Source organism: Bacillus rossius, chromosome 6 (genome assembly GCF_032445375.1).
Source record: "Bacillus rossius redtenbacheri isolate Brsri chromosome 6, Brsri_v3, whole genome shotgun sequence".
Taxonomy (NCBI): domain Eukaryota; kingdom Metazoa; phylum Arthropoda; class Insecta; order Phasmatodea; family Bacillidae; genus Bacillus; species Bacillus rossius.
Window position 1 is genome coordinate 30727644 of NC_086334.1, and position 20608 is coordinate 30748251.

At 39.1% G+C, this 20608-nt stretch overlaps 1 protein-coding gene across 1 annotated transcript in view; it reads left to right on the forward strand.

Moving 5' to 3' along the window:
• The window catches only part of LOC134533416 (protein dead ringer-like), a 151195-nt gene that overhangs the window by 123494 nt on the left and 7093 nt on the right, over positions 1-20608 (forward strand). Inside the window, exon 3 of the mRNA XM_063370938.1 lies at positions 13517-13869. Coding sequence (XP_063227008.1) covers positions 13517-13869 — 353 coding nt within the window. The remainder of the gene's footprint in view (positions 1-13516; positions 13870-20608) is intronic.

The window sequence follows — 20608 nt, forward strand, 5'->3', positions numbered from 1 at the left end:
TTATGTTCGTATAAAGTTTTTTTTTCAACACACTGGGCAGTGTTTGACGACGCGGAGTATAAACTAAATCGAGAAGACTACGGTGTGGCGCCAGATCGTGCATGCGCATGATTGTGCTCGCTCGAGGTCCGGAGCGCGTCGCCGGCCCCGGAGCGAGCGTGAGCAGCGCAAGTAGTAGCATTCCTGCCGCTAGACTCTTGTCCGCGGTGGAAAAGCGAAGGCAGGGCCCTGCGCGCATTCCTGGGCGCGTTAGCACCCGCCTCACGTCGACCGGGTTTGAACAAGGGACCCCCCTCCCCCCCCCCCCCCCCCCCCCCCGTCGTCCGGCATTACCATAACACTGGGGGCTGTGTGTTGACACTCCGCTCCTTGCCCCCCCCCCCCCCCATGCACTCCTCCCCGATCTGGGAGGGCTCGCGTGCCGGCCTCTGGATATTGAAGATTCCGTCAGCCCTCGGCCAGCGCCGGCACTTGGCCCCATGGCTGAGGGAGGGGGGGGGGAAGCGTGTCTCCTTCGTTCGGAATCGCTTGTCCACCGTGTTTCGTCCGCCGGATTACATTCCCCGCAGCGCGAGGGGGCGTTGCGGACGTTTGGGGGAGAAGGAAATGTCGCGGAAAGGTCGATTGTGCTGGCATCGATCTCCCAGCTGGTCGGCATGCTCTCTGCGAGCGTCGATCTCGCTGAGCCGTGGATTGCAGTACAGAGTAAATGTTGCCACGTCGATAATACCCGGCTTGTTAACATTAGACATATTATTTTGTAAATCATGGTTAGTTATGATATGTTTTGATATATTTTTTTTTTAATTGGACTATTTGTTGATTTTTCAAAGACCAAAAATTAACACACAACGACAGTATTATTTCAGTTTTAGTTATTGTGGAAAAAAAGCTAAACACCAATATTATTTCTCAGGAGTAACTATTTGCTGCAGTCGGTCAGTTTGAATAACAAGGCATTATATTTAATTTATTTATTTATTTATGTACTCTGATTGGAGAGAAAATGTTATATATATACACACAAATACACACACCAATGACCTCGATGTCGACGAGAAGTTAAGCCCCAATAACAAAAATAAATAACGGTTTCTTGAACCTATTTGTAGAGTATGATGCACACAAATTCTCGTGAACTCAGCCTTAAAATATTTATATTATTAGTTCCCTGTGCACTTTTAGTGTCAGATCAGAAATAATGTTTGTGACGTATTTGACGCGTGATCATTTGGCTCACAGACGAGTGTATCTCACAGTTGAATTACATGTGATATCAGTTATTTTTCATAGATGTATGGATGTTGAAAGATGACGCACTGCGGTAAAGTGCTCGAGAACGCTTCAAGGCGAACCTTTATCTAACCCGACAGGATTAGACGATATAAAGACTACTTTAACAAAAATCAAACAGCATGAAAGATCAAAATATATTTTATGTTTAAAATTAATTACAGTGAGAAACAAAATTTAATATTAATGGCTGAAAGAAGTTTAGTCTGAATGGCCCTAGTTTTTCTCGTGTTATAAGGTAATTGCTGAAAAACAGACGATATTATTTTTGAAAAGCTGTAGTCTTCTTGGTTTCATTTTGAGCTACTTTTTTTTCTTTTTTTCAATTTCGGAAATTATGGTAATCATTCCCGCTGCATCTCATGGATGTAATAAGTTAAGGAGTTGATGCATGTAAACTATATAAATAGCAAAACATTTATTTTTTCATTATAACGAAGCTTAGCGCTAATTCCATACTAATGTGTTGTTAACATCTTCGTTTAACAATACTCTACTTAACGATGGCATTTGGTACGATTCTACCTTCCAAGCTATTAAATTTTCAGTAATTAGCCATTCTACAGCCACAGCTTGTTTTGCTGACCAATTGCTTACCAGAGTGACTTCAGCTTTAGAACAGACACCCACTTCGTAGACTTATAGCTTCATGTTGCAACTTTATTGTATGCACTCTTTAATTTGGTCGTACTACCGTGCGTTTCATTCGGCCCTTCTGCTACATTTAGGCCCATAATCTTGTCGGCGCAAGGGTGAAGCACTACCTACCTACCTACTCTGGTTAGCTTGCTGAAATGATTAATTGTCCAAGTAGTTCAAACATGTATGTTTATGGTTACCTTTGATTCGTTTTTATTTAAAATGCAGTAGAAATTTTTATTGCGACCCCTGGAGGTAATTATCAGGCCAACGGCTATATTTACCTAGCCGTAAACTGCAGTTAATGCGACGTATGTGCCAAAACATTCATGACTGTGGCACATTAAATTAAAACTGCCTCGTATATCGTGCGAAGTGCGCATGCGTCTCATCTTGCATGACTAATGTACGGCCTGTAACTATGTTACGAAAATAATATTTATATACGGTAATGATCTAATTGCGAACACGCGCAATTGATGCCTCCGCGTGTGCAGTTACCAAAGTCCCTGTCCTGGCAGGAGAATTCACTGTCGTGTGTGTGTGTGTGTGTGTGTGTGTATATGTCTACTCCTCAGATTTCGTAACGGTTAACGATTGATGCTACCATATTTCTTTTATTTGAAGTATCTACAATTTAATTATTCGTGTGGAAAAGAATTATTGATTTGCGCAATTAAATTTATAAGTATCATTTACTTTTATATGAATATTGTGATTGAAAATGTATAAAAGACGTATAGACTTCAAAGGTTAGCTTTATAAGTGCAATTTATTTTTGTTATGTGAACACTGTGATTTTAAATGTCAAAAGGACTTACACACGTGTGAGATTAGATTGTTTTTTCTTTCATTTTATTCAGCTGGAGATCGTGATTTAACATAATCCCTAAAAATTATAAAAAGGCAGAAGCAGATAAGGTAGCAAGTGATTTCACTTCTGTCACACGTGTATTCCACACACATTTTTTATTTATGATTGTTCTACAATACCGGAAACTTGACAAACATGAATGCTGTTTTTCCAAGCTTTTGATTTACAAATAAACGGGTTGCAAATCAATAAATTATATGTATCATTCATAATATGTATGTTTAAAAGCTAGCCTTCTATGTAGGTATACAATAAAAAGTCCAAATGTAGGCCTACATAAGATCTCTGAGAAAACTGGGGATTTTTTTTTAGTTAGCTACGTAACATATTATTTATAACTGATATAACGTTGGGAAATTAAAGAAAAACGTATCAATGTTTTCTAGTGTGCTGTCACTTTACATATACAATTCACGCATATATCAACAAAAAAAAAATCAACACTGAATTAAATTACTTCCAGCTAGCACACCCATCACTTTCATCGCGCCATGTTGTCTTCTTCGTTTTGCCAAGATTTAACGGGTGCCACACGTAGTAATAATTAATAAAACTTATATTTCTTATATTTAAAAGTAAAAACAATCTTAGGGTTTTATAAAAATGTAAATTAATATAATATATTTAATGCCTTAAATATAAGTAAAATAATACAAGAGCTTGAAAACTTTTATTTATTTTTCCAATGTTCGATTTTGCGTTGAGCTGTTAGAAAAACTGGCTTACTGCCAGGGGGCCCAGGTCCGCATGATTACATGGTAAGTGTGTGAAGCCGTTTTTCCTTCAGTCAATTGTTGCGCCATATTGGCTAGACGCCCAAAATTTGGATGAGTTGCAGTGTTTGCAGTACAGTTCTAGATGATTTTTTTTTTTTTGAGAAATTGTTTTTAACGACGGATATTCTAATTCATGCTTATTACCATCACAAAGCGTGGTCAAGCACCCATTTCCGCAATGTGTTGGGTGGGGGAAACCTTATTTTCACTGACGAGAGAGCCAAACGCCCGATCGTGCATCTTCGGTTTTTTTTTTTTGTTCATTGTAAATAAATATGGCGGTGTTGATAAAATGATACTAATGGTCAATTAGGTTAGGTTAGCTACATTATAAATACTTTAAAACATTGTGGACGTTTGATTTGGTTAGGATAGTTACATTAAAGATACGGAAAAAAAGCATGAACTTCGGGGAACTTCGGGTTTTGGCTCTCTCGTCTGTGAAAAGAAGGCTTCCCGTTGGGCGGAACGTTATGGCGACGTTGAGGTTAAAAAGCGACTTCAACTATGTCCACAGCACGCAGTAGCCTGACAATATTCCTAACCCCACGATCTCTGCTCCCTGTAGTGTCCATACTGCATTGTCGCGAGCGTGTGAGCGTGTTGCTTGAAGCAGTGTTGCCACCCGCGCGAGAGCGTGTCCCCGAGCGTTGTGTTGTTTTGTTGGCGGTCGCGACAGCTGCACGGAGGCCGCCTGCAGCTCTACGTCCCTTGCCAATGTTGCGGCGTGTCAGAAATAACTCCCTTCATCGCCTCCCGCGCACGTCAATTGTAAAACAACAGGCGCTCGCTGAATGACAGCGCAACGTGTTTAATGTTATCTTTGAAAGATTTGTGCAATGGGAGTGCATGACTTGATGTAAGTTTTTGGACATACGCCATTGCTAAGAACTTTTTCTGTTGAAGAAAAACTAATAAATAAAATAAATAAATAAAAATAAAAATACTCAAAAAAAAATTATTTTTATTTATTTATTTTATTTATTAGTTTTTCTTCAACAGAAAAAGTTCTTAGCAATGGCGTATGTCCAAAAACTTACATCAAGTCAACGTGTTTAATGTCGCGCGATCAGCTGGTGGAATGTGTCAGGGCGAGTGCCCACCAAACCATACCTTTCAAAACACGTATTTTTAGTCTATGATGACATTAAGGAGAGACTATTAGGGTTCCCAGAGAGAGAGAGAGAGAGAGAGAGAGAGAGAAAAGGGGGGGGGGGGGGAGAGAACTCAGGAATTTGAAGAAAAAATCTTCAAAACCTGGAAAACAATGGAAATAGCCAAATATCAGTTACCAAACTGGATACGTAATTTTTAATACTAGTACAATGTTCCTCTCATGTCTTAAAACCAGCCTGTATTTTAATCACAAATTCATGCGTATTTGAGAACCACCTGTTTTTATCACGAAGAAAGAACAATCAATGATTTATTTAATTTTTTTGAAGCACAATAAAATGTATTATTTCAGAGTTTGATCAAATTTAATGGTTTATTGTTACTGACTGGCAAAGTTGGTTGCATAGCATTGATGGAAATGTTAGCAGTGCAAACTGTGTGTTGAACTGTAAAAATTGTTATGGTCAGCTTGACATGTGTTATGTGTGTTTGAAATGTGTTTGGATACGTATTTGTGGTTTGATAAATTCAAGTTATCATGCAAGATTGATTGATGAGCTAGGGAAATTATGGTTGGTTGCACAGAGTAAACTCGGGGAAATTTTCTAGAGGAAGGGAGTGGGAACCCTTGTTATACCCTGCTTAAACTTGAAGTACCGATGTACTTGCTGAACAAACCACAGTATCTTGCTTTGGACCCTTGTTGGAAGTATTCATTCATCACCTAGTGTGAATGTTACAACAGCGTCAGAGATTTCCTCCCGGTTTAAAAAAAAAAAGCTAAGAAAGATATTAGTTCATCCTTGTGTCAATAAGTAGAGTAGATATTTCAAGTTGTCTGGCTTCTGGGTGTTGTAGCCGCGTCGAAGAAGAAGATATCACCCACGTTTCGGTCGACGGTGCAGTCCGTCATCATCAGGGTAGCAGTTACAGAGTACATTTGGTAACTGCTGCCCAGATGATGAAGAAGACCGCACCGTCGACCGAAACGTCGGAGATGTATTCGCCTTCGAACGCGGCTACAATCCAGAAGCCGAACAACTCGAGACAGTGGACGAGAAAGCCTGCGATCTTTGTTAAGATGTTTCAAAACTTGAACCATAGCTGAAATTGCTTATAGTTGAGATGGGGGACGCACCACAACGCCGAAATACCACAACGCCGAAATGCCAAATTGACCACAACGCCGACAGCAAAAGTGCTGTGTACTACAACGTCGAATTACCACAACGCCGAAATACGCTAACGCCGAAAAATGTCATTGCAGGACTGCCACAAAGGTTAGGTTAGGTTATACTAGGTTAGGTTAGGCTAGGCTATGATAGGCAGTGGCGGATCCAGGATTTTGGTTTGGGTGGGGCTTGACCCAGCTGAGGCTAGGCTTAATCAAGGCAAACACTAAAACAATAGTGGACCCAGATGCTTTTGGAGGGGGCTTGAGCCCCTTCGCCCCTCCTCTGGATCCGCTACTGATGATAGGCTAGGTTAAGTTAGGTTAGGTTAGGTTATATTACGCTGGGTTAGGTTAGGTTTTATTGTGGTATTTCGGCGTAAAGGTACATTTAAGAAACACACACAAATTCATTCAGTTGTTATTTCGGCGTTGTGGTACACGGCAGTTTTCTAGTTGTCGGCGTTGTGGTCAGTTTTGACGTTCGGCGTTGTGGTAACGACCCGTTGAGATGGCGGGGTGTGGCGCCCCGCGGAGGCCAGAACCCGCGACCGCGCGACCGCGAGGCCGGGAGCACCCCAGCAGGCGCGGATCCGCCCCATCACTGGCGACGTCGCCCGGCTCTTGACGGGTCTATTTCCGGCCGGCCCCCGTCTCGCGGTGTCACAATCATCACGGGATAGCGCCCGCCCCCTTCCTTCCTTCCCTCGAACCAGCGCCTCATAAAAATACTCCTTTTGTGCGCGCCATGCGCCATCAATCATGCGGCTGTTTTTCAGCGCGCCGTCCCTGATTAATTCGGCCTCCGACTCTTGGCCCCAGGTGGAGGCGGCGGCGGTGGCGGCGGCGGCTTGGGGGCGGGCCAACGCCAACACGATACCGCGTCCCGGTTGGACCAGATAGCAAACCCCTCTCTCCGCACGCCACGCCGCGGTGACACGACGGGAAATAAATAGCGCGACACGGTCAGCGTCTTGTATTTATCACGTCTCCTCTGCCGTGCTCTTATTTACTGTGGTCTCTTCCCGAGAGTGACAATCACTCTCAAACACTCTCAAACACCGACCTCGCTGATATCTCGCCGGGCTCGCGACACGGCGATCCGAGATCCACTTCCGGGCCATCTCTTGAGAATTTATTTCCCCGCGTGGGAAAATTTCGTGCACGTTGATTTCCTCTTCGGGGTGCTACCGATTCATACACGCTTCATTCCATCGCCCCTGCATCATCCTAGTCCAGAATGATTGATGTTCATGGATAACGAAACACAATTTATTCTATCCTAGGCTTAAGGCTAGATGTCACACGCCACTTTAATTTCCTTTTTCTTTTTTTTATCTTCGTGCTTATTAGCGGGTGCTTTCTGAAATGCTAACACGATGCCTCTTTTAATTTTGTTTTGTCACTAATGATTTAACTCGTATTCACTAAGTTTATTATAATTAATGTAAAAAGACGCCCAAGTGATGATAATTGCAAACACTTTCACGACTTTTTACGCTTATTATATTACACTTAAAGAATACAAGTTGTCAATATTGGGGTCAGAACAACAAAAGCGCGAAAGCTCGTTGAGGGGTCATCGGAGACGGATAAACCCAAGAACCCCAAAATTATTCTAGGAAACTGGGGGAGACACCATCCCAGCATTTTCCCTGGCGCGACTTCGGTGAACCACGGAAGGCTGTAAATCGCGATGGTCGGCCATGGAGTCTATAACAACTGCTTTCACCTCGCTCCATCCTTGCAGGTTTGATACGCGCTGTCACGCAGCGCACTTCTGCCCTGGGTGTCGCACCTGCCGGTCACACGTGCGTGGTTCGCCTCTGTTGTTTCCGCAACGTCGCAGCAGTTTCGCAGCAGGACGTACAGTTAGAGACCGGAAAAATTCGCGGGTTCATTTCGCGATAGGCTAGACTCCAAACTCGTACACCTTTATGCTGAGTCAGCGATTGAACCATCGTTTATCTTAATGACTCTAAGCCAATGAAAAACCTTCAACAAAAGACGTATCAAATCACAAGCATCCCAGTTGACGTGTGTCACGTATCCAATGAGCAGGTGCAGTTTGTCCCAGTACAGAGAGTATCACGGAGTCTATCCTAGAGGTCATTGAAACCGCGAATTTTTCCGGTCTCTACGTACAGTGTGTCTTGTTTTCCCCACCACCTCCTGTTTTATTGCTTGCTTGTCTTCACCTCCAGAATTCTTAGCACCTCAGACTCTTGAAGGCTAATAGAGAGAGAGAGAGAGAGAGAGAGAGAGAGAAAGAGAGAGAGAGAGAGAGAGAGAGAGAGAGTAGTCCCTGGTAGAAAATTGTAAAGTACGACGGGACAGACCTCAGAAGGTGTTACAGATTGCCTCGTGAGACAGTGCGATGCCGAGAAGGTAGGCAACACTTGTTGCTCTACGCTCCCAATCGTTCATACATTAAGTCTGGTTTATATTAAGCCAGTTATTAAGGCCGGTATTCCAAGACACAAAAATAAGGGTTTAGGTGTTCAATATGCTACACCTGTACCTTAACTGTATTTCTAGTGCACGATAGGACACGGCCAGTTCCTTATTATCAGGGAACGGATTTTGGTGTCCTATACGTTGCCGATCTGTTGCAGAGCTCACTTTTTCGTTGATTTCGTACAGATGGCTGAATCGCATCAGACGCCACTACCACGTATTGATTCATTTTCGTGAACATCGGGGTACGTACCAAGCGTGTTGGTGTGCCAAATGAAACTTTGTAATAGCGAAATTATCCTGTAATACATTTTGTACACTTTGATGGTCATAACAAGATATAATCACAACTTTAAAATTACTTGAAAAATTAGAGAGGCTGTGTATTTTTCTGTAACAATTGTATCCGTGGTTACGAAACGTGCGCTCAAATGTGTTGAAACCAGTTTCTAGCCTCACACAGGCACAGTTTTAATTTCAATTGAAAGGTAATGTTTTTATTCAAATATTTATAGTTATGATCCCAAGGGCTTGTTTTGTGTTGAAGTCTTGTTCATAACCGGAGTCACGTGTTAGAGTCACACCATACAATAAACCATATTTTCGCGTGTTTGGCGTCGTGTGACACCTCGAAGACGTTAAACTGTCGCTCGCATTGGTCCTGCAAGAGAAATAAGACACGCCCGCAAGAGTTCGATAGTAAATAACACAGGCCTCGACACTCGATAGTCGTAATTCTCAGTGGAGCGACTGTTAAAGGACGAATGTTAAGACCACAAAAGTGCCTTAACTGAAGAACTAAAATCTCATCGATTTTTTTTTCTGCGTTGTGCATCTATTCTTGACGTTTTTATTAATTACCTTTTGTCATTATTTTACTTTGACATGCACTGGCCGTATAATTTCCACGAACACCTGCACTCATGCCCATTTTATTAACGACATAAAATTTATGTGCGCGCGTTTCGTAAATGTTTGTTTGACTGACGTTCAGTGTAGTTAGTGATCTTCCGTTGAGCTATTAATGCAATGACAGCGTGCACTTCCAGTATTTATTGTTCATAGTGCGTTGGTAATGAGAGTATTTAAGAATAACTATGCATTTCAAATTGAGTCTGGTTGTTTTATTTACAAAACACGGATGTTTGAAAAGAAAACTTAATATGTTTATTAATACCAAGGTTGCTTGCGAATTTATGCAAGGAACCCCTGTTCTCACCTTTAGTCAAAGATAGCTGCATCTTTCGTCGTTCATGATGTACCATATGAAATTAGGTGTTATTTTTTATCGTAATTAAATAAAAAATACTCGTAGGTAGGTTTTTTATCTCGCTTGGACGAATACCAGACGAGTGTATTAAGTCGTTCCATATGTTATGTTGAATTGTTTTTTGTATTAAATTAAATAAATCACGAAAAATTATTTTAAAACTCTTTGGTGGAGAGGATATAGATAGTCACCTTAATGAGGTAGGGAGTAGGTAGGTACGCTAATTTATTTTTAGTCTATAATTGATATTTTTGTTCGAGATTGTGAATAAATTCGTAGTTCTAAGTGTGGTTAATTGTTATAAATTATATCAAGCGTAGAAATTTATATTTCAACCCAGGCATTAAAAAAGAACATTAAATTGTGTAGTATGCCGTTTTTTAATTACCGTTTGTCTGTAGCTTTTGTCGTAAAAGCTTAATTTTTGATGATTTGCGATTTATATACTAAAAACAAAGAGTTTTGCTACAAAGACTTACGTACATTTAATTCAGAACTGTGCACGACACGATTTCATTCTGTCAGTTCATACTAGGGCTGAAATAATAATATTGGTATATAAGGTCCTTAAAACCATTAATTTATTGATTTATATAATTGAACAAACCATTTGTAAACTGTCAACCACAGCCAAGAGCGTACGCTTATTTAAATTCTTTCTATTTTGTGGTGGGAATGACAGACTTGTAGGATTTCGGGAAAGGGGTTGTGGATGAATATCCCCTTCCCCCCGAGATCCTAAAAAGTCTTTAATTAAGGAAACTACACGCTTAACCTCAAACTTGCTAACGGTCTGGACGGTGAGGGACTCACGTGGAGCCGCGCCGTTCACCTCCGCCTGTTGCCGCAGCGACGCGCGCTGGGATGACGTCACCGCCCTCGCGCTCTGAAAACGCTGCTCTCTTCCCGCGCAACCAATGCCCCTTCCCCCTCCCCTCACTCCAGGCCATCAAGAGCCACCACCCCGTGCAACCACGCCCCCCGTGCAACCACGCCCCCCCCCCCCCCTTTTTATTTATTTTTTACTTTAGACGTGCCCTGCACGTATCACATCACTTGTAAAGTTTCCAACTCGTTGTGTCAGTAATTTACAGGATGTCCATAAAAGAATATTCCAGTTTCAATGGTATATCGTAACAGTTTAATTTAGAGTATTTACGACAGATCAGACATTTAACTGAAGGAAAACTAATCTAGTTTTTCTTAAAAATGTTCAATATGTGCACCTTTAGCTATACGGAACTCATCCAACCTAAAGTCCACTTCTTCCCACACTTTGGTTTACAAGTCTCAAAGGGAAAGAAAAAAAATCTTATGGTGTTGTGTCAGGTGAACGCAGAGGCCAGCGAAAAAGAGCTCTGTCTTCTCGACCATTACGACCAATCCAACGCTCAGGGACTTCGACGTTCAATCACTCTCGTACCAAGAGATTCCAATGGAAAGGGGCACCATCCTGAAAATACAGATTCACTCTTAGCAAATTGTACAGGTAACATAAAATGCGCTCAGGAGTCGCCATTTTGTGTATGTGGCGCTGCACGCAAGAAAAACAACAAATTAGTACGCGTGCATGTGCTTATTTGAAACTGTTAAGATTTTCTCTTTAATTGTGACCTTGAACCAAAGTTCTACAAGGCTTACAGTTGATACTATTATACTATTAAAATGTATAACTGGGGCAATCTTTTATGGACATACTTTACTTGTAATTTTCGTCCTAACATCAGGATAAACACAAGAAGTAAAAAAAAATATCTCAAAACTCAACTTTTGCCAGGGGGGGGGGGGGGGGGGAGAGTTTGTTGCCTGTTGCCCGGCGGTCCTTCCCTACATTCCACCACTCCCTCGCAATTAAAGTTCATTCATGTCTCTCACCCCAACTTACAATCTGATTACTTCTGGCACATGGGTGGACACAGATTCCATGAAAGCCCTTTAAAATGCTATTTTAACCAATTCCTGACTTCCTGAAAATTTATTTTCAATGCAATGGAGTATCATCAAAATTACTTTCCTCGATCTTCTCCTTAACTCCCGAATCCTTAATCTCTACAACCTTCCCTTCAAGCTCAAGCCACTCTAACCCATAGTTCACAGAGAGAGGAGGAGAGAGAGAGGGTGAGCAGTGGAAGAGGGATGGTGAGGGGGTAGAGTGGGAGGATGAGGTGCAGAGAGAGAGGAGAGAGAGATAGAGAGAGTGTGTGTGCATGTGTGTGTATGTGTGTGTGTCTCTCTATCTGCCTCCTGTCCTTTTCCAAACTCTCTGGAGCTTCCACCCATGATCTGACCTCAGCCTGTAATCCCCTCCCCCTCTGCAGGCTGTTCCCCAGTTCGATCCCTGACTACTCTGGGCAGCTTCACTATAGTGTAGAAATTAAAACAAAAAATTAACAGTGTGATGTGTGTGGATTTTTCATTCTTTTGTTTTAGACTTTAGCTGCAAGCAATGTTTCATACATGCACTTTGTTTGTCTCGTTTCTTTGTGAAAATTGAAGCAGTGAATTTTGAATAATATTATTTTTACTTATTGTGAAATATGCATAAAAATAATTTTATTGAAGATCATTTATTAATTATTTAAAATCTTAAAAATTATTTTTAAAGACTTCTTAATCAAAACAGAACTAATCATTATTTATTGTATTTTGGGTTCAGTCTTTATTGTTTGAGCTGGGTTGTATTTTTTCTTTGGCACAAAAGGTTAAATTCAGTTTATAATGGTGCCTGATGGTGTAATGCAAGTTTTTGTTTCTGGTGAACAATTTTGCCACAACATAATTAAAAGCGTAAGTATATTGTTACTATGGCAGTGTTAATTAGTACCAAGCGCCAAATTCTATATTGGTTGTTTTTGTGTGCTCTGTTAAAATATTACATGCTTTGGTCAGTGAAAAATTATAAAAGATCTGGATAAGTCAAGGATTTCTGCTAGATACCGTGTCTCACTGTATCAGGAACAAAAAAAAAATGTACCTATATTTTTAATACCACTTTGACTGAAAGCAAACGCCACCTCCTTATAGTATAGCCCACAGAATTAGTGCTTTTTCTTGACAGGTAAATTCACCTATTTTTTTTTATTTTGACAACTGAATATTCCACCATAGTTCCTGTGTAAAAATACTGGTATATAGTGGGCTATCCTAGTTCTTTGAAGGGAAATTTTTTTATTATTATTTAATGGAATAATTCGTGTGAAATTACAATTTAAGTAACTGTTTCACCTCCATGTTATATCATTGGAATTTTTTAATGTTTTTTATTGAAATTCCTACACATTTTTTCACCATAACTTATATGGCAGTTCTAAAAATTATTTTTTAGATAATTTTTCAATGTATGTATTCTCTTTTTAAAAATCAGTCAATTGTCATAATTGAAAATTTGTCTAATGTCATTGGGTGATGGCTGCAATTATACTTCTATAGTTCCATTTTCAAAATCGGTCTACATGAAACAAGTATGTAGAATTAACATAAAATCAAATGTCCCACATACCTAGTGGTCAAGGCAGAGCCTTAATGACCCATGAATCTGGAATGAACGATAATAAGTAGAGACCTGCAAAATTCGCGGTTTCGGTGGCCTTCAGGATAGACTGCACACATACCCCTGTACACTCGGGCAAATAACGCAAGTTCATTGGCTGCCGACTTGTAGTCTAAGTCGTCTCAGCTGGTTAGTCTGTGATTCGATCCTTCTTTGGCTGAGGGTTTATAACTGGTTGAGATTCGTCCAGATGAACAGTAAGCCAATAGCTCAATTATCTAAGAGGTAGGTATATGTGTTTGAATTCTAGCCTATCACCGAATGAACCCGCGAATTTTGCAGGTCTCCAATAATAATAACTAATGTTAAGGTTCGGATCAGCTGGAGAGCATGTGCGCCGGGGCTCAAGCGCCGACTCGTGTGCTCACAGGTACATGAAGTACCTGTACCCGTACGAGTGCGAGAAGCGGCGGCTCAGTACTCCGGCGGAGCTGCAGGCGGCCATCGATGGCAACCGGCGCGAGGGCCGGCGCACCAGCTACGGCTCCTACACGGACATGATCCAGCGAGGGTCGCTGCCCGGGATGCCGCCGGCGCACCACTCGCAGATGTCCCCGCTGAGCCTGGTGACGGGTGGCCGAGCGGCGGTCAACGGCAACTCCCACCACCATCATCACCACCCGCACCACCCGCAGCACCATCCGCACCATCCGCACCACCCGCACCACCCGTCGCCGCACCACCCGTCCCACCCGCAGCCGCTCAGCCAGCCCCTCGGCACAGGTGCGAGCGATCATTCCAAAACTCACCAGGGCCGGCGCGTCCATGTAGGCGAACTAGGCAACCGCCTAGGGCGCCAAGTAGCTAGGGGTGGTGCAGCACGACACATAACAGCTCATATACTATGTTTAACGATTATTGAAACTAGATTAAAATGGATTTTTGTATTAGTTTGGAATGTTTATATTGGTATAAGTAATTATTTAAAGTCCACGGTCATCTGTTTATGATTTGTAATAAGTAAAAAAGTAAAAAAAAAAAAAAGCCTGCTTACATTTCATTGTTGACAAAATCTTAGGCTTACGTGATGTATTTTGAGGCAAGGAAATTTTTTTTTGTGGTGTCCGTACGGGCCGAAGGGGGGGGGGGGGGGGGGGAATTACGGTTTTTCGCCTAAGGCGCCAATTTACCTTGCACCGGCCCTGAAACTCATGTCATTTTTAGAGCCACGGAAATTTCGCGGATTCATTTATTCGCAAGCTAGAATGCAAACCTCCACTCTGTCGCACTGTGTTCATGATTTGGACCGCACTTATCTGGACACGCCCCTCTACGCCCCAGTGCGCCAACAATGTCCAGCTAGGAGAGAAGTAAGCGAATCAGGTAGTGCCAAATAACAAGGACAAAAATGTTCTCGCTAAAAACTCAACCAATGGGAAAGTAAACATGGGTCGAGCACACCTATAACTTTGAATTCTATCCTGAGGCCAGAGGAATCCGCGAAATTTCCGGGACTCTAGTCATTTTTACTGGTACCAGACTGGGCTGCGCAAACTTTAACATTTAAAAAAAATCTGTACGTGCTTGCCATGCACACTATAAATAGGAACCGGAAAAAATTCGCGGATTCGATGACCTGTAGGATGAACTCCATAATTATACGTATACTCGGTCAAATGCCACCCACTCATTGGCTGCTGTCTCGTGAGACGTTCCAGCATAGCAGTCTGTGGTTCGATAAAGCTTTGGTTGGGTGTTTCTCATTGGCCCAGAGTCATCCAGGTGAGTTGTGAACCAATAGCAATGGCAGCACTGAGGTATAACGATTTGTACTTTAGCCTATCGCGAAATGAATTCGCGAATTATTCCGGTCTCTAATGATAGGTTAAACTTCAAACTTCAATAATTCTCTTGAATGGTAAAACTAAAATATGAACTACACAATGGAGGTACACAATTGTGACAAATTTGGCAATGAAAAATCGTCAAAGATTGTTTGTTACAGTTGTCTGACTCTTTGCTTCATTTGTCCTTTTCCCATCAATGTCATATAGTGCACTACTTCTGAGCTTAATGCTTTTTGTTACTCTGATGAGTCATTGCCTTGATTTACCTTACAGGATGTAAAGAAGTTTTACTTAAACGACTTCTGTTGACTGGCTGCTCTATCATTTTACGTTTAATCGGAATTCCACACAATTGGGCCTTAATATGAATTTTGTATTATTTTCCTGTTCTTCTATGGCATGTCAGACTACCCCTGATACTATGATAATGCCATGCAAATTAATATTGGTATATATCATAGCCCCTAGTCTTTGCGGGCAATATACTTTTGCAGAGTCCTAATATTTTGGAGAAGAGACTTAACCGTGGGATCTGGGGTGTGTGTAATAGCCCCCAGAGTAAAATATGGCTCGGAGGCCCTTCCCACAGAAAATTTTAAAAGCAAACTCTTTAAATAATTTTTGTACGAAAACCAGAAACTAAATAATTTCATTGATGGTTTTTTCGCTAGTTTATTTACATGTTAAAAGTACAGCTAAGAGCAATTAAGATGGTGTTATTAAAATTTGAATAATTTACTATCACGTTATATAAATAATTGGATTCTACAATTTAATGAGATACATTTTACTGTACGGATGCTTCGATAATAAAGGGGTCTGCACGGAGCCCTGGGCGATTGCCCGTCTTGCCTGGCCTGAAGCCTCCCCTGATTCCAGCTTGTCCCCAGGTCCACGAGAGGGTTGGGCAGGGGGTCGAAATCCCTGCTTGAGTTTCCAGATTTTCCTCTAATAGCACAAAAATTACAAGTCTTTTGAAAAAAGAATTCATTGAAAACCTTACAAGTTATGTGTTTCATGCAGATGATTTAATCTTTAATTTTTTCTTTTATTGTGGGGGTTGAAAGGTTTTCCATTTATTATTTATTAAATTATTATCATTTGTTACATGCCTACGAACAGTATAAACGTTGGTGGTAGGCACAAAGAACACGAAACCACAGCAAGATTAAAAACAAACAATAAAAAAGAACAAAACAACAAATAATGAACAAGTACTAATAACAAATACTAAAAACAACAATAATAAACATACAACAAAACACAGTGAATAATATTATTATAAAGCTGATTCTGCAAAGCAGATATCAATAATAAGTAAACAAAATAAACATTAGTAGACATGATTAAAATTAATTAATACAATAAGATAAGTATTAAAGAGTATGAAAATTTTAAATTTATGGATGACCTGCTAATAAAAATATTTTAAGTTGTATCTTATTACTAGTTAGCTGTAAGAAGCTCTCATATTTGTTAAAATGAGTAATTAGTCTATGTACAATATCATTTATTTTATTATTATGTAATGGGTAATGGGCCTGACAAAATTATTTGCCTCCGAGCCCTTAGTTTCTATCAAGGGTCCAGCTGTCCCTATGTAATGACACAAATTTTGTAGGTGCCTAGTAATGACACATTTTTGTAATAAATTTAATCCTTGTAATGATGAGAAAAAAGATATGTCACAGGTTTTATTTCTAAATTTGCTTTAATTATGTGAGTCATTAGTCAGCATTTAACTTGAAATTTTTAAAAAAAATAATATTCTTAACTTAAGAGGCCACTCCAGTGTTTCAGGGGCACTACGCAACCTGCGTTAACATCGTAAGATTCAATGTTATTTTCATTTTGCTTATAACTAATTAACTAATATAGATTTCGAAATGATGCTTGCTTGATATGTAAGACAACGATGCTCTTATCAAAGCCCCTTTCTTCAAAAACGTGCATAAATTATGGTTTTATACTAATCTTTACTAATATGCAAAAGTGTATTGTCTAGGTTTGAACCATAATTTATGCACGTTTTTGAAGAAAGGGGCTTTGATAAGAGCATCGTTGTCTTACATATCAAGCAAGCATCATTTTGAGATCTATATTAGTTAATTAGTTATAAGCGAAATGAAAATAGCATTGAATCTTATGAGGTTTACGCGGGTTGCGTAGTGCCCCTGAAACACTGGAGTGGCCTCTTAAGGATACAAGCTAAAAAACTACTATCCTTTCCGTCTTGTGCTTAGTTAATTTTGGCAGTGATTGGACACTAACGTATATAAAACATTTGGAATCCGTATTTTAATGTCGGAGAAAATTTAAAATTCCATACTTACTAAACATTATGAAGTTGTGAATTCCAAAATTATTATGCATCTTATTTTGCAATCATTCTTCAGAAACAAAAATGTTAATATTATTATTATGATGTGCCATTGTTAGGTACAATGTTTTTTTTTTTTTGCTTTAACTATTACTTTTCAACTTCAACATTTATTCCAGCATAACGAATCAAAGTGAGTGAAAAACACAAAAATAAACAAATAGCATATTAAAAATAATAAAGTACCTTTTAAAAAGCTAAATTCTTCTATAAGATCCTTAAACACCATTATATTAAAACAAAAGTAAAACTGAAATAGAAAATAAAGCTAAAGGATAAATAATTCAATGAAATAGTATTGTATTGTTTTGCTTACAATATTTTGTTCCTAATATAGCCCCTGTTTTAAATTAAATGAATAAAGGTTAAAATATATATTGTCAGTTTTGTCTGGTTAAGGGAAGAATATTGGTTAGTTACAGCACCATAGTATTGAAAACTGCTTGCATATACCTATTTATTGTTTTTTGTTATGAAGAAGTGACATTATTTAATCCTTTTAATCCAAGTAGGGGAAACTAATTTTATAATGCACCTTTTTTTTCTTATTTTTTTTTTTTTGACGTGAAAACGTCTAATAAATCGATGAACGCCGGTTGCACGCACAAAAAAGTGTCCCGTTACGCACATTGTCCCGTTACGCTCATTGTACGCTTGCGCCGCATCTCTCTCTCTTCCACTCGATTGGAACAACCATCGATTTGACTTTTTCGAGGCACATTAAACTTGAAACACTCCCATTCATTTCCCACTTTTCCTATCATCGTCCTATCCTTAACAGAATAACACAGATTGGAAGAAGTTAAATAGCAAACATGTATAAAAGTTATAGTTAAAAAAATCTCTTCGTTAAAGTAATAAACATATTTGAATAAATGAGTGCAAATAAAAGTAAATTTTTCAATTAAATTGTAGATTTCATTTCACTCCTTCTTTGCATCCAAACAAAATAGTGATAATTCATTTAAAATGATTCAATTTTATTCATAAAAGTATGCAATCATTTCATCAATGTTATGTTATGACGTCACGTTAAACTATCGTCCGTAAACCGACTTTACAGACAACCAATTTTTTTTTTTTCATGAGATAGAAGAATTGCTAGGAGTAAGCAAATCTCAGAATACCTGATATATTATTTACATTTAGTTTTAGACTAATTATAGCACATCAAATATACTTTGAATTTGTTTAGTCAATTTATCAATGATATTAGTAAAATGATACCGTACTTTGTTTGTGTGTGCGAAATTTTGGAGATTTATAACTGTAAAATTGAAAAAACCAAACTTTTGTAACAACACTGATTGGTTTTTGAATAACTGTTTGTTTGAAAGTGGTAGTATATATTCACTTGTGAGGTGATTTAGAGTTGTGCATATGTTAAAAATGAATATAAACGAAAATATGCAGCATTGGATGTAATTCCAAACATAAAGTATGGCCATTTTTATTCTTGTTTTTGGGATTGATGACAAAAAAGTGCCGTTAGTAATTAATAAATTAATGCATCTGTCGAAAGGAAATTAATATACACGTACACTCTGTACATCGTAACCTACCCAGTAAGAGATTGTAGCCGAACTTTTCTAATGGCTCCGTAAGGTAGGAGACACCACAGATGTCATGCATGCCCTGAGATGTCTGTAAGAAGCCCTTCATAATTAAGTGGGGAATTGTTTAAAAAGCTGAAAATGTAAATTTACGGAAGCATATTAATACAGACTGTCATGCAAATGTCAATATTGTTAATTAAACTTTTTTAAAAAGAGCTTAAGAGTGTTCAAGAGTGTCTAAGCTTTAATTTTTAAATAACATTTCTCCATGAATGTTACCTACAAAGTTTCAACTGTTGCTAAAATCAAATAAGTCATACAGAATTTTCCAAAAATTTATTTCAAATGCTATAAGTGTAGAGAAACAGCATGGTACCTACAAAAAAAAACATGTTTGTAATTTTTGATTTCATTCTCTTTTTATTTGAATTATATTAACTGCAGAAAAAGTGTTCAACCAAGACATATTATCTACACTCACCAAATCCTATAAATATGCATACACAACTAAAATATTTTTGTACTGAATATGTTTCTATTTTGCGTGCACACTAATTTGCCACAGCCGATGGCTGCAGAAAAAAACTGGACAAATTATATGTGCACAAGTATGCTAGTTCTAATTTAGCAATGGGACCATGGATGCATCGCTTTCGCTCTATGGAGGTCTTCTATGACTCAAATTTAACATAGGAGTTCCACTCTTCCAGAGTTCTAAATGCTTGTTGGTTCGATCCCAACACCCGGCATGATTCAAAATTTATGAAGACAGTCTGTACCAAGAGTCTATCTGGGAAGGGGGAGAAAGAGAGAGAGAGCAGCTGCCCTCCTTTACGAAATGAAAAATATATAAAACAAGGAGAAAGAAGCTGTAGTTAGAAAAAATTTCATAATGATGATGATGATATTTTTCTTCCTTGTATTATTGTTTATTAATGCATAACACCTTGGATCCTTCTCACCCATGAAAGAGGTTGAATTTGTAAACATGCTCCCCTTCTGTTGAATACCTAAAAATGCCCCCCCCCCCCCCCTCCAATAACTGTTTTGAGCAGGACACTCTTTTTGTCAGTACCCAAGCCTTTAAGCACAAATGAACATTGTAAAGCCCTTACAAAAAAAATTACTGAGTCATATAAATGAATCATTATTATTCTAAGTACTTTTCAGTAAGGTATGTAAGTATATGTTAGTAAATAGTAATTTAATACATACATATGTTTATATGATTACTTACAGTATTTGGCATCAGGCATCACTTAGATCCTTAGAATTATAACTTACGAAAATTTGCTATATACTTAAGCTGTTACTTTAAATAATTTACTATTTATGCAACCAATAACTCAGATAAGAAGGTTTCCACAAAAAATTTAATCTGACAACAGCGCAAATAATTTAGTTACCCTATAATGCAATCAGAGAAAGAGGCTCTTTAGAAACACAAACATATAAATGTAAGAATATTTGATGTTCTAATTTTTCTGAAACAGAAACTAGTTCCGATGGCCACCAGATCAAACATTTACAAATTTGACAAAGTGGTCTCACATGGAACTTTGTAAGTGGCAGTTATCTAATGTAGGAACAAGAACAAAGCATAGTTACATTTTATATGAGTTGGATTTTTTTTAAGTCGATTCACACGGGTCTCCTTGTACCCCTTCTTGTACACCTGAACTTGTAGGGAACGTGTCCTGTAAATGGGCAGCGAGTAGTATCCAAGGAATTGTATGTAC